At 42.1% G+C, this 13898-nt stretch overlaps 1 protein-coding gene across 3 annotated transcripts in view; it reads right to left on the bottom strand.

Moving 5' to 3' along the window:
* Positions 1 to 5270: 5270 nt before the first annotated feature.
* The window catches only part of nlgn4xa (neuroligin 4 X-linked a), a 73502-nt gene continuing 64874 nt past the window's right edge, over positions 5271 to 13898 (bottom strand). For all 3 annotated transcript variants that reach the window (XM_044019649.1, XM_044019648.1, XM_044019650.1), the window contains 3 exons: positions 13179 to 13364; positions 10346 to 11135; positions 5271 to 6814 (listed from right to left, as the gene is read on the bottom strand). In XM_044019649.1, the coding sequence (XP_043875584.1) occupies positions 5920 to 6814; positions 10346 to 11135; positions 13179 to 13364 (1871 nt within the window). In that variant the 3' untranslated portion in view covers positions 5271 to 5919. The remainder of the gene's footprint in view (positions 6815 to 10345; positions 11136 to 13178; positions 13365 to 13898) is intronic.

Genomic DNA, 13898 nt, shown 5'->3' with positions numbered 1-13898 from the left:
CTCAGGACCCAGTGTGCAAGAATAAGGGACATTTGACTCACCGTAGGATTATAGGCACGTAACTCGCACTTAGTAGATACTTGGAGCAAAAAATGAGCATGAGCACAACTCTGGCAGCTATTTGTGTCCAATGTCCTTCAGATGTAAGCACAAGCGTCCTCTAAATTAAAAGTGCACGTACTGTAAAGTTTATAGTAAAAGCACTGAAACAAACCAAATGGACCAGACTGTATTATTTAAATGTCCTCTAAGGACAAGTGCTTCTTGAAAATTCTTGAAAAACGAAGAGAGATACAATGGAATGCTAATCCTTATACTTATTTATTTGCAATAACAACTTTATTATGAAAACCAGATGTAGTCCTACTGCAAGTCCCACGTATTTTCAAGGCATATAATATGTCTCTGTTAAGATTTCCTCTCCTCTGGTAAGAACTTCATAAGGGAACACTTGTCCTTAGAGGATATTAAATAATTACAGTCTGGTCAATTTAGTTCGTTTCAGTGCTTTTACCATGAATTTTACAGCATGAGTGCACTCTAAATTTAGCGGCTGGTTTGACCATGAACGTGCGAGTATTGACTGCAATAATATCGTGGACAATTACGAGATACTTTGTGGTGATAATACTATCTCATAATTATTAGAAACTTTCTTATTATTATGAGTTACTAATACATATTTGTAGTCACAAAATTATACAGCCTTCCTCCGTCTGACCACAGGGATCCTCTGCCATTTCGGCCATATCTTTGCTCTCCTGGTTCACATTGCAACAGTTAAGAGTTTTAATTGAATTGCATCTGTTTGATGTTGCATGATGAGACAATAGGAAAAGTGAAGAGAGATGAGAACATTAGTGAAGGCCAGCTGCTTCCCCCCGGCTTACAGCATTAGTCTGTCCCAGATCACCGGGATCCTGTTGGCCATTTCATTACACACAAATGAAGCCCATTCAGCAGAGCAGACCTGAGTCCAGCTTTCGTACAGCAAATTGCAAACAACATATTTTGCTTAAAGTTTTTTTTTCCTCCTCTGACTGGATGGATCATATTATTACCTTGTACCAGTTATTTGAGCATCATCACACAACACAACAGAACACCACAACCACTCCACCGTTACTTTGCACCACTTCTTCCATCCGTGCAATTATACATCTACAGTATAAAATTATACATCTGTATAATTGCAGCTGTGCATTAAACCCGTGATACTACAATTTGCATGTGCATTCTCAACCAGCCTGTAGTCAAATTTTAGATGTGCTGTGTTAAACTGAAATAGTTTTGGACCTGTTCCATTCCTGTTTTGTATTTGTTCTATTTCTCCATGTACCTCTTTGAATTTTTGCTGCTAAAATAGATGCATTTCTCCATCTGGGAGAAATAAATTGTATCCTGGTATGGGTATATGAGCGCTACCCCAATACAACCACACAAAAACTATCCCTTTACAGCAGAGGTGTCAAACCCAAATGACCTGGGGGCCAATGAGTGTCTAATCTGGTCAAGGGAAGGCCGGTCTGGAGGGAAAAATGTGGGAAAAAGCATAACTGTTCAATAGCAAGTGGACAAAATTAGCTTAAAACTACAACACAATATTCCATGCGACATCGCAATAAACATATTGATGATATTTCAAGGTAAAAGTGCACGTTTTGTTGTATACTTCACAATAAATGGTGCAAATAGAGAAATAAATCTAAAATTAAGCAAATAACAACTGTAATTAAAACACCATGCATTGATATTTAGTAAAAGATTCTGTCTATATTCTTAGTCACCTCAGTCACACGCTCTAAAGGAAGGGTTTCATGGTTACGTGATATATAAATGGTGGGCCGCATGTGGCCCACGGACCGCCAGTTTGACACCCCTGTTTTACAGCCTATAGGATAAACAGTCAATGGCCAAGAGCTCGGTTTCAGTCCGAGAGTCTTACAATGTTGGACAAATGATAAAGAGCATTTCAAAGTGTCCATGCAGCTTTATGGCAGACAATGCCACACACACACAAATGAACTTAATGTGCGATTCATCATGAATAGACACACGTGTCGTGGTGTGGGATTTAGGAGAAAACCAGTGGACGTCTGTCCCCATGATCCTTTGCTGCCATGGCCTCCGAGTCACTCTGATGCAGAACATTTTCCTCGCGCCGCGTCGTTCTGGCCTCGTGCAAATCGCGAGGGGAGAAAACACTGTTGGTGGAGGCTGAGTGTGAGTTTTTGCAAGTTTTCCTCCAATGACAGATGTTGGGCGGCCTTCGCGGAGGTCATTACTGCTTTTCTCGACACTCGACTGCATATGTATTGAATGTGGAGATTTAACATTTTGTCCACCGAGGCTCCAGCTTCAGGGAGGGGAGTGCAATCAACTGGCTTAGCTGCCGAGGTATTTACCTGCATTTTAATTCAACGTCGGGCCTGGAAAGCTGATGATTTTTCTTTTTCTGCTTTTTTTTCCCGCTGCAGCTGGTCACAGAGCGGTTTAGTATGCCGTTCACTTCCCACTCACAAACACCTCACCCTTCTTTCCCACAACCACACAAACATACGCAGTGCCCGCTCCCATTCGGTACACTACCTTGTCACCACGGCGATCGATGCGCCTCTGTAATGGCTGCCTGGAGAGCAGTGCACTTGAATGACAGTTCAGGGATGGCGGTTGAGTGATGGAACACTTGTTGCCAGCTTAATTAAATTCCATTCCAGTCTCTAGTATTCACATTTAGCAAACCCCAGCACCTCCTTTTTTCCCCCCTAATCAATCCCCCAAACCCACACCCTGCTCCAACATTACCCACAGCAAAAACAACATGCCAATTAAAAGGCGCCGCTGCTTTATTTGCACGCAAGAAATTAATATTTATCTCATTTACTGGATCGTATATTATGGATCAAACTATTTTCCGCTGATAAAGGAAAGTAGAGAATTTTTAATCATCAGCGGCTGCTTATGAAGGGGAGCTTTCCAAATGTCACTGAAGATTGTATGGAGACATCCACTGTGCCTCAGTAAGCACAGATTACCATTAAAGATTCCAATTTTCCCCCCTGTCACTTTAGTTTTCAGTCAAAAGCTAATTTGCTTGGTTTGTTGCAAAGGGGATCGATGGATTGGATTGAACGGTGAAAAGGGGAGGCGGCGTGAGGTGATTTCCAGACAGGTTTACTGAATACAACATGCTTAGAGGGTGGACGTGACTGTCAGGGGAGGCACACAGCAGCAGCAGCAGCAGCAGCAGCAGCAGCAGCAGCAGCACTATTTGCTATTCACGTCTTGTTTTCCCTAACCAAGCACAACAACAATTCACAAAGGCTGAAAGAGTCGGAGAATTGAGCTTTAGCTGACGCGGAGCAAAATGTTTTGCAGATGCAATACAGTGTCTCCCAAAGTTTTCAAGTGCGAGATTGCCGGAATTGATTGAGTCGATCTCTGCGACGAGAGTCGCCCCAGCTTCTGTTAAAAAACGCGGGCTTTCATTGATTGGAATTTAATCTCAAACGTACTTCTTTTTTCTTGCTTATTTTAACCATAAAAGAGTTAGAAAACATGCTTTTGGCAAATTTTTCCAGAATTACTTTCAATATCTGACAGTTATTTCCAATTGACTGCATGTCAAAATAGTGTCTTACCAATTTAAAATGAAGAAAAACACTGTAAGTTGTACACGACCACCAGCTTTGGTGTGCTAAATTTGAAATTATAAAACATTTGAACAGTATAAAACATATTTAAAATAACTAGGTAACAGCGTTTTTTCCCACTTTTGCTGATGCACTGTTATTTTCACTGGGAGAACTGGTTTGAAAAGATAGAAAGGCAACAGGAACTACAAGATGCACAGCATATCGAGCAGATGAGACCCACTCCCTCCCAACACGTCACCTGGTGTCCTGTGTACCTAATAAAGTGGCCAATTACAGTGCAGCACCACATATACTTCACACAAAAGGGTGGATTTACCTTTTCTACGCCGCCTCTCCTTAACAAAAGCCATTTTCTCCGCATAACTTTTAATGAATCGCTCCATGTTCCACATAACTCAACGCTCGGAGAGAAAAATGCAGCTGTTGCACTTTTTCTGCAAAACAGAAAAGCAGTATTTTACAGAATACATAAATAAATATGTGTTTTAAATTCAAGTATTGCCCCTCACTGCAGTCACCTTCATTAAGTATTCAATTTAGAGTAATGGCAAACTGACAAGCACATACATCACTCACCCACACACACACACACACTCTGGTCAAACATCCACGCGTATCCAATTAAACATTCTATATGCGTTCCTTTTTTTTTTTTTAGAAAATACTGTGATATTTTTATTAAAAATGTTGCAGAAAAAGTTCATACAGGTGTCCAGCCAGAAATATCTCTATTATCACTTAAGGCAAAAACTGCAAAGAAATATAAGACAAACTGAGGAATTTAAAACTCTACATTAAAACCTGTGATATCTTGACAGGTTTAGGGACCAAATGGCAAGAATATATCTTTTTATAGAATTTACAAATGTAGCTTAAAATCTCCTGGATGTATTTCCATCTTTTTTTTTTTGTATAGTAGGATGCAAAACAGAAAAAAAAAAGAGTTAATGGTAATTTTTGTTATAATTTTATGATAATTAATATCATTACTATTTACACATTCACTTGCTTTTTGCCCAAAATATCACAAGCGTGGCACAATACTTTACATATTGCTAGCATATGACAATTTGAAATATCTAACATATATTCCTTTACAAACATATCCAACTAATATTGATACAAAAAGAAATCTACTATTTTTATCTCTAAATAATACATTGCTGGTCACATTGTAAATGCTCAGACGGCGCTGAGATTGCAAGACAGATATATATTTCAAAAAGAAAGAAGGAAAAAGAAAGAGAAGCCCACAAAGAAAACTACGGCAAGCAGAACAGGATGATGACGGCATGAGGGCGAGGAGATCCAGTCACTTGACCCGTGTGTGAGGTTCTTTGAGTAAAGCTCTTCCTGGACATGCAATGTCTACAGAGTGGACACGAGAAGCAATGCACAAGACGGCAGACCGCATGTGATGGCCTGCAGGGGGCGCCACGGTGACTGTGAGCGACTCCTCCAGGATGGGATTGTGTTCGCATTTTGGTCGTCGTGTGAAAAAAGAACGAAACGCAGGTCGTGGCAAGAAAAAGGGCGAATGGAGAATATCGAGACCTATTTACACGCACCTTGAAAAAGAAATGCAAGCGAGGAAGTGGAAACAAATTTAAAAAAAAAGCAAGAAGATCTCAGCCAAAATGAAACCAACAGAAGAAGCGGTTTTTAATATCTCTCTTTTTTTTCTTTTAAAATCCTGGAAATTTCCAACACACAACTATATATCTTTTTTTTTTCATTTTCATTTATTTTTTTATCTTATTTGTACAAAGTTTTCATAAATACATTTCAGGCTGGGGTGTAGAATTGTGTGCCCACGTCGGGTGTCCGATGATGCATGACGGGATTCATGAGAGGACGATGTTCCGGATGATCGACTTTGTTGCTTTTTCAACAAATGTTGCCACTGTTTGTGCGTTTTTGGCACAGAAAAAAACAAAAAAAAGTCATTTATTTTGTCACACAGTCAAGACACTGTTCATGGTTGTATTGTAAGAATATTCAACTGTTATCCCCCGGTGGCCTTTTTGTTTTGGTAAAACTCCTCGAAAACTTTCCATGAAAATTAGCTCCAAATAGAGTTATTACTATATTAACATTCACTTTGAGTATTTTCATGAGTTCATGAGCGATTTCGACTTGTTGTTTTTTTTTCTTAAGAAGGCATGGTAGCAAAATAGCATCTGCTGTGCTTTACACAGTCAGTCACTCATGTTTTCCTTGTGTGGTCAGTTGCTGCTTCCGCTCCTGTCCCGTCCCAGCAAAGCTATACCCGTGTGGTGGAGTGGCCGTGGGGTAAGTTGGTACTGTTCTGGCTGCCACCAAATGTATTGAAGTTGTGCAGAGGCTGCATGCCAGCCAGTGAGTTGGGGATCATGGTGATGGTGCTGGGCGTCATCAGCGGTATGTCATCGGGCGACCGGCGCAGGGTGAGGGTGTAGTCGGGCGGGCAAGCGAGGCGCAGCGCGTCGTGCGTCTGCAGCGGCTCGCACTCGTGGTGGTGCTCGTGCTCCAGCTGCTGCTGCTTCATCTGCAGAGACATGAGCTCCTCGCTCTGCAGGTGGGCCACGTCGTTGGCCGCGGACGGGGTGTTGGCCGGCGCCGAGTTGCGCTGCGGAGTGGGCACTCGCCGGTTGGTCTCGTGCCGCCGCTTGTCTTTTTTGTAGTACAGCGCGGCAAAGGCAAGGATGTTCAGGAAGAGGAGCGAGGCCCCAACTGCGATGGTGACACTCAGCTCAGTGGAGTAGTCCCGCTTGGTCTCGATGACCACGGTGGACTCTTCAGTCAGGTCGCCGCTCTTGCGCTGGTCCGTGCTTTGCTTGGTGTTGGCGGGCGGCACTCCTGGGTGGCGGGTGGTGGACGGCCAGTTGTTTTTGCCGGGAAATCGTTTGGTGTAAGGGTACGGGGTGGTGTCCTGAGGGGGGATCTTGGTGGTAGTGGATACATACTGGAAAAATTCATTTATGTTATGTAGATGCGGCACTAGTTCCAGCCAGAACGCGACCTTGGTGGCCCGGTAGTGGTCTCTGACTCGAGGTTTGAGGCCAATATGGAGGTAGAGCTGATCTTTGGGGTTATACTTGGTCCAGGCTACCTCCTCAAACCTGTTGGGCTTTGTATGAATGAACTTTGTGTCCTGTGGAACTGGCTGATTTGGATCCCTGGGGACACAAAGAGAGGAAAGAAGAGATTTTATGACATATCTCTCCACATCAAACACACTTTAATGAACGACACTGAATATTACTTTTGCCATTCTTGACATAAGGACCATGTTAACAACGGGGTTTTATGTGACTTATGTAAATTAGCTTATCCTTCAAATTGTGTTGAAGAAGCATGATGATACAAAAGCTTGGGATGTTCACTCTCCCTGAAATCATGGCGGCCAATGGGGACAAGGAAAAACTCGTTTTAGCCATTTATCTTGATGCAGTAAAATCTAAAATCTTCACTTGCTTAAAGGAATACTTCCCTGAGTCGAGAAATATCTTTATTCTTTCTTTTTTTTTTGGTTACATGCCCACTCGTGACCTCATACCCAGAATGTAAACAGTGTCCGCCATCTTTGCTAACAGTTATGCTAACAGGACCAAGTGTCACTGGTGGGCACGTAACAAAGACAAGAATGAAGATATTTCTCAACTCAGGGGAAACTGAGGTTGGGAAGCACAATAATAGGTATCTTTAAAATGTGGTGCTGCTTTATGTCACTGCTAACAGCCTTTTCTGAAGGGAAATTGAAGTCTGAAACTCAGTTCACAGAGAAAATCTGCGATTTTTTTTAGGGGTTGTTGATCTGCTGCTGTCCCCATCTGTAAGTTAAAATATGTTATTTTGTGAGTTTAGTGTTTGAATTCCTTCATTTGAATTCACAGCAGTAGACCGGCGGCTTGCTGTCTACAAAATGCTGATTTTTCCTCTATGGAATTTGGCGAGGAAACGCCAAACATTTAAAAGGCAGAGCCTGACAAAAAAAAAAAAAAAGAATCTCATGTCCTTTAGATACCATTGACACGTTTCTGGTCTTCTGTGACATTTTTTAATATTCAGCGTTCCTCTGTGTTTTCCCCACTGTAGTCTGGAATACAGCTGCCTCTCTGCTGCCTTTGTGAAAATGATTTCATTAACTTTGTAAAGGTGAGTGGGAGTGAAGGCGAGAAAACAACCTTGGAGCTGACACTTTGTCTGTGTGTGTGTGTGTGTGTGTGTGTGTACAGGACCGATCCTGAGTCACACATGAGAGAAACAGTCAGTGAGGATATGCTGGCATCCTCGCATGTGCTTCACTGAAACGGCACAGTGTGCATTTAATCGATAATATTAATAATATTTGTGTGAAAAGATACTTACGAGTGAAAACAGGGCTGCTTGTTTTGACTAGAAGCTAAAGTCTATAGAGTAAATCAGCATACATCTGCAGACTTGTTGATCCACTGCTGCCTCTGTTATTTTGTGACAAAAGGTGATTAAAAGGGACTTTGTTTGGCTTTAACAAAGTGACACAAACTAACCAAAAGGAGGCAGCAGGAGACCAGCAGGGCCCATTTCCCACTGAGCTAAAAACACTGACTCATAATGTACATCAGAGAAGCAAGAGAAGAACATGTGAGCAGGGGTAATAAAGTGAATCTATTTTTCATAATGTCTCATAATGTAGAGTACGTTAAAACGCTTCAAATGTACGGAACTATACATAGAATAAGGTAGCTTGTTTGCTTTTTCAGCTCCTCTTAGGTTATGTTCCTATTCCAGATGAGATACACCACATTCCCAGTCTCTCTACTGCGTTGCAGGGGCCACTTATTATTTCTACATGGCCACATTAGGGAATCGTCTACACCTAACTGCCTGTCATAGTTCAAGCGTACGCTGGCACAATATGCCAGTATTCTGCCAGTGAATTTGCAGAAATAATAAAAATATGCCGTAAAGCAAAAAAGAAAATGATGCTCATCATGGCCTCCCGTGCTCATTGATCTGCAAAATACATGCTTGGCTTGCATATGTCCCTATCACACCTCCAATCTGTTGAAAATAGAACTGACAGGTGTAGGAAACTGGAAATTCACAGATGCAAAATATGTCACCAGAGTGGTGGGAACAGATGCTTCCATGTGCGTGGATTAGCTGCGACGTGTTCAGGGTTAGCGTGTACTGTCTGACACCAGCCGAGTCGTAAACGTGCATTTAAATCTAACATCTTAAAGGGCCAGTCGAGGCGTTTGGAAAGTGGTGATGACACAAAGACGTTCACATAACTGGTCAAAAGAAACAACCTGACAACAGAGTGACCATGGCTGTTGCTAGTGCATAACGAGGAATACTAAGAGAAATGCACACATACTCAGCCACAGCCAAACACTATCACATTCCGTGTGCGTCCAAAGCCCCGCATCTCTCGTCTGCGCGGCATCAGGAAAAGTTTCCAGACATCAACATGTCAAGATTCACAACGGGAGGCTTAGCGAAACTCGCCATTATGAAAGCCACTGAAAAACAGCAGCGAGGGAAAGGAGCTTTCCTGCAAATGTATATTCTATAAGGCCGCTCACTTCCCCGTTGATGAGAAATCCACTGGATGGGAGTCAAACTGCCGAACTGCCTGCAGCTTATGAAGCTGATCAAGCTGGTTTATTTTCCTACTCTAAAGTGAATTTCCAGTGTGACTGGGCTGCAAACACCGATGCCTAATCTCAAGGTGCGTGAAACAAAAACATGATCCAAATTTGCACAGCAAACAAATCCTCTCATCAAATCACTGCACAGCACTGACACAGCAGCAGCAGCAGCGGCGAGATATGATTTATTATTATTAACCTCACTTGATCCCCTCCACTCATATGTTCATCATTAAAAAAAAAAACTATCTTTTTGTTGCACTGGCTTCAAAATATGTGTTTGGACTATGAAGTATTCAAACTGGACAGAGAGTCGTTTATTTTCTTTGATAGAGAGAGAGAGAGAGAGAGAGAGATTAAAACAAGATGATAAGAGCAATTTTCCGAGAGCTCTCATTTATTTATTTTTAGAAAACCTCCGAGAATGAACCTGCGTGACTGTTTTATGGACTTGATTAGGGATTGCATGGCAGGAAAGAGCTGTTGAGCAATGAATGTGGTCTTGAGAGGAGTCACCTCCAGGAACAATGTTGCCACACAAGAAAATATGACCAAATATAGAGCTTTGTAAACAGAACTCAGTGTTTGTCGGACCTACTCCATCCCAGAACCTTAAGTCCAAAGATGTAGGTCTGCTGACTATTCGTCATACGGTGATCTATTATGTTCCATGACTGACCATCTTTAACTCTGTAAACCAACTTTAAAAGGTACAATATGACGCCACATTTTTTGAGTACTGTATTTCATGTTTTGTTTTTTTTCATTTTATGTTCCCAGAGCAACATTATCCCAGTATTATTTCATTTAAACTCATTTAAACTTTATGAGCAGATGAGGTGAACCACTGATTCATGCAAAGACAGCAAGTACTCAAATACATCATCATTATGATAACGGTCTGATATTAAGATGAGAATTTTGAATTTTTTAATTGTTTCCAAGGAGATTATGGATGATTGCGTGTGTTTGGGTCTCTGTGGTGAAAGTTTGGATTCAGATTCTCAGACAAACGAAATCAAAAAAACACACGACTGGACGGTGAGTAAGGGAAAAAAAAGGAGCACTCACCCTGTTTTTGCAAAGTTAGTCCAGTAGGTCATGACGACGGCGCTCAGCATCACGTCATTCTTGGAGAAGTTGCAGTTGAAGAGGTCCGTGGGGCCGATCATTGGGATTCCAAACACATACGGCACTTCGTCGCCGTGCGCTGAGTCGGCCCAACTGGGCTTCATGTCGCTCTGACAGTGGTGGTAGAAGGCGTAGAAGTAGGTGGGTGACCCGTACTGGGCGTGGAGGTCGGCTGTGGCCACTGCCGGCGCCACCCACTGGTGGTCTGTGAACAGAGCCACCAGCGTCTTGCGTCGGGTCTCCGGGTTCTCCTTGTCTGCCCAGTCTGTGTACATGAATTTGATGGTCTCGCGCAGAGTGTCCTTCCCCTCTGGGTATCCGTACAGATGATCCACAAAGTCTGACACCGCAAAGTCAAAATCATTGGCGGACACGCCGTCCTCGCTGTCCACGATGCCGTCGACGAACTTAAAACCCTCGCCCTGGTTGACCCCCAGCATGATGTCATAGTTGAGGAACTCCCCTTGCTCCATGAGGATCTGCGGGTCATCTGGGATCACGTCGCCGTCGATGACGGGCCCGAAGGCGATGTGGTACTTGGCGGGTGTGATGTACTGCTCGATCAGCTCCTTGTAGTTTTTGTTCTGCAAACACTCCACCAGGTCGATGGTGTCCAGCATGTTGCAGCCCACCTTCTCAGCCAGAGCTCGAGTGTACTTGGCAGGCTGGTAGTTCACCGCCCAGCTGGACAGCGCTGTGCCGCTCTGGATGATGGCTTTCTGGAACAGATCTGAGATGGGAGCTGGTGTTAGAGCTCGCACACACGGAATACTGACAGCAGAAACTCAAGTGTTTAATGTGCAGTGGAAAACGGCAAAAGAGATTTTGGTTAAATGCAAAAAAAGTGAACAATGAGAACCTTTATTTCTTTCTGCCTGAACAGACTGAGCTCCGACACGGTAGACGGCACGCAAACCTGAGGATGTACTGACAGCAGTATTATAAAGTATAAAGACAAAGAAAAGGAGTTGAGTTGTTTAACGAAAGAAAGCGGATGGAGGTTTACGCCAAGCAGAAATCACATTTTAGCCACTAAAGAAAAGGTTCATCTGATGAAATCTCTGATAAAGCTGGAGAAAATCAGTGTTTTTAGATCATGGGGACACGGAAGCTTGTCCACTGCTGCCTCGTTTGGTAAGTTTGTGTCACAAAAAAAAGCTTTTCTCAAAAATAACACATTTGAAGGAAAAGGCCGTCGAGATTCTTAGGATATTGAAGACTTAAGCTGGCGTGAATTTTTAAGTGGCTAACAACCTGAATGGTATTTCCGGGTTGAAATATCATTCGTTTTTAATCATTCTTCACTGTCCTCACCTTTCATAAGTGCATAAGAAGTGCACCAAGCTAAGAGTTTAAGGACTTGTGCGTTAGTTTCTTTCTAATCTTTCTAATGATGTCTGCCCATCTGAGCATTATCTAATTGTATAGTGAGCCATTTCTTCCCCCCTTGTACAAGATGAAGAAAAACAACACAGACCTAATAACTGCGACACAAGACCAAAGGGGGAATAAGTGCAGACAAGATAATAAAGTAGATTTTAGTGGGAAGGTGCATTTTGTATTTGTCCCACACAAAGAGAAAAATAGCCCAACAACTGCAGGAGGCCTTTTTATTTTAGAATTCAGTCCACCACATCCAACACTTTTTTTTTTCTTTTCTCTCAGACAAATGGGTCAGGCAGTTTCCCTTTACCTGTTGTATGCCTTTTGATTTGCAAAGAGCTATTTGTCTGTGAAAAGCAGGAGCCCAGCGAGAGGCAGAAAATACCACAAGAATCGTTTTTTTGGCTGGTCTTTTTTAAAAAAAAAAGATCCTCCGTTAATAATGTACGTCAATAAATGCGGCATGATAACCCACAGTCTGTTCACATCTGCTTTTTCTACTCCTTTAAAGCAGACGGGGAAAGAAATGTGTAGAGAGTGAAACACGCAGACTTGAATAAATACATAAATTGGTTTACGATTCCGCGTGTGTTGATCAAAATGATGTAATAATTGATCTGATAAGTAGCAGCAATAAATGTGGTGAAATTAAACTTTTGATTTATCGCTTGCCAAATAGTGTGCCCACACGCATCTGCACTGTGAAGTATGAAGTACTTTGTCTGACATTTTTACTCTTTGGCTTTCGACCCAGTATGAGACATCGTTTTTTTATCTTTTTATCGTTTTATTGTATGACTTGTTTATTTGTGTTGTTTTAATACTTTCTCCAGTATTTTATTGTTTTATTGTTAGTTCTTAGGTCTATTAGGTCCCACGTTTTTATATTTTACTTGTTGTACAGCACTTTGTTTCAGCTGTTGTTGTTTTTAAAGTGCTTTATAAATAAAGTTGGATTGGATTGGATCTGTGTATGTTATTTATCTAGTTTTTCTTTCCCCCCGGCTAGAAACTGAAGTTAGTGTCACTTTGTAAACTACTCACTCCCTGCACCAAAGTCCATTAAGAAAACAGGCGATTTCACGTCTCGGATATTGTTAATCCAACGTTGCCTCCATTTACAAACGTGTTATTTGTGACTTTGTTGTTTGAAATCCTGAGTTTGGGTTTACCACAGTGACACGAACTTTGCACTTTGGTGTGGGAGAGCGAGCGACACAGAAAGTTTACATGGAGATGAAGGGAGAGAAACAACAACAACAACAACACATTACCAACATGTTCTTTTATGTGAAGCATGTATCAAGCACGGCCGTAAACACAGCAGACACACTGAAGTGATTAAAAGGCTCTCTTGCGTGTGAGCACATCTGGGTTTCTGAACACGTACCTTCCGAGTAATGCGAGAGTGTGAGCAGGCTGACGCACGACGCTCCAGCGCCAGAGCCAAAAATGGTCACTCTCTTCGGGTCTCCTTTGAAGGCCTGGATGTTTTCTTTGATCCACCTGAGAGCGTGAATTTGATCCAGCAGGCCGTAGTTGCCCTTGGCTGCCTGGTCGCCTGTGCTTAGAAACCCTGCGTTAACGAAAACAAACAAGACAAGAAATGATGTCAGTTTTGCTTCAGAGGGAATTTTCAACATTTATTGAATGAAGGCTTGAGGGTTAAGCTCAGTGCAGAGACTATTCTCCTGTTGTCTCAGTGTCTGGAATCCCCCTAATCTGCATTCATCAGTGTTCAAGTGGCATAAATTGGTGAAATAAAGAGGAGATCATGGCTCTCATCTGAATTAATCTGGCTGGTCTGCTGTCTTTTTTTTTTTTTTTAGGAAAACAGCAGGCAGTATAGTATATTACCATTATTACATCAGAGATGTGCTTGCATATTCAGAAATGGCATATTACTGAGCTTTATTGAGCTGATCCCAACAAATAACGTTGAGGTAATCACAGAAAATGACTGAAACACTAAGGGAGTGCATATCAAAGCCACACCACAGGAACATTATATTTGAACCTGGATTCAAAAGATGAAAGTTTAAACACGTGTAAAGATGCAAACTGAACTTTAAGCTGGGGTACACATTGTATTTTTCTCCCGACAGCAATA

Source organism: Solea senegalensis, linkage group LG2 (genome assembly GCF_019176455.1).
Source record: "Solea senegalensis isolate Sse05_10M linkage group LG2, IFAPA_SoseM_1, whole genome shotgun sequence".
NCBI classification, from domain to species: domain Eukaryota; kingdom Metazoa; phylum Chordata; class Actinopteri; order Pleuronectiformes; family Soleidae; genus Solea; species Solea senegalensis.
This window is presented reverse-complemented; position numbering and strand designations above follow the sequence as displayed.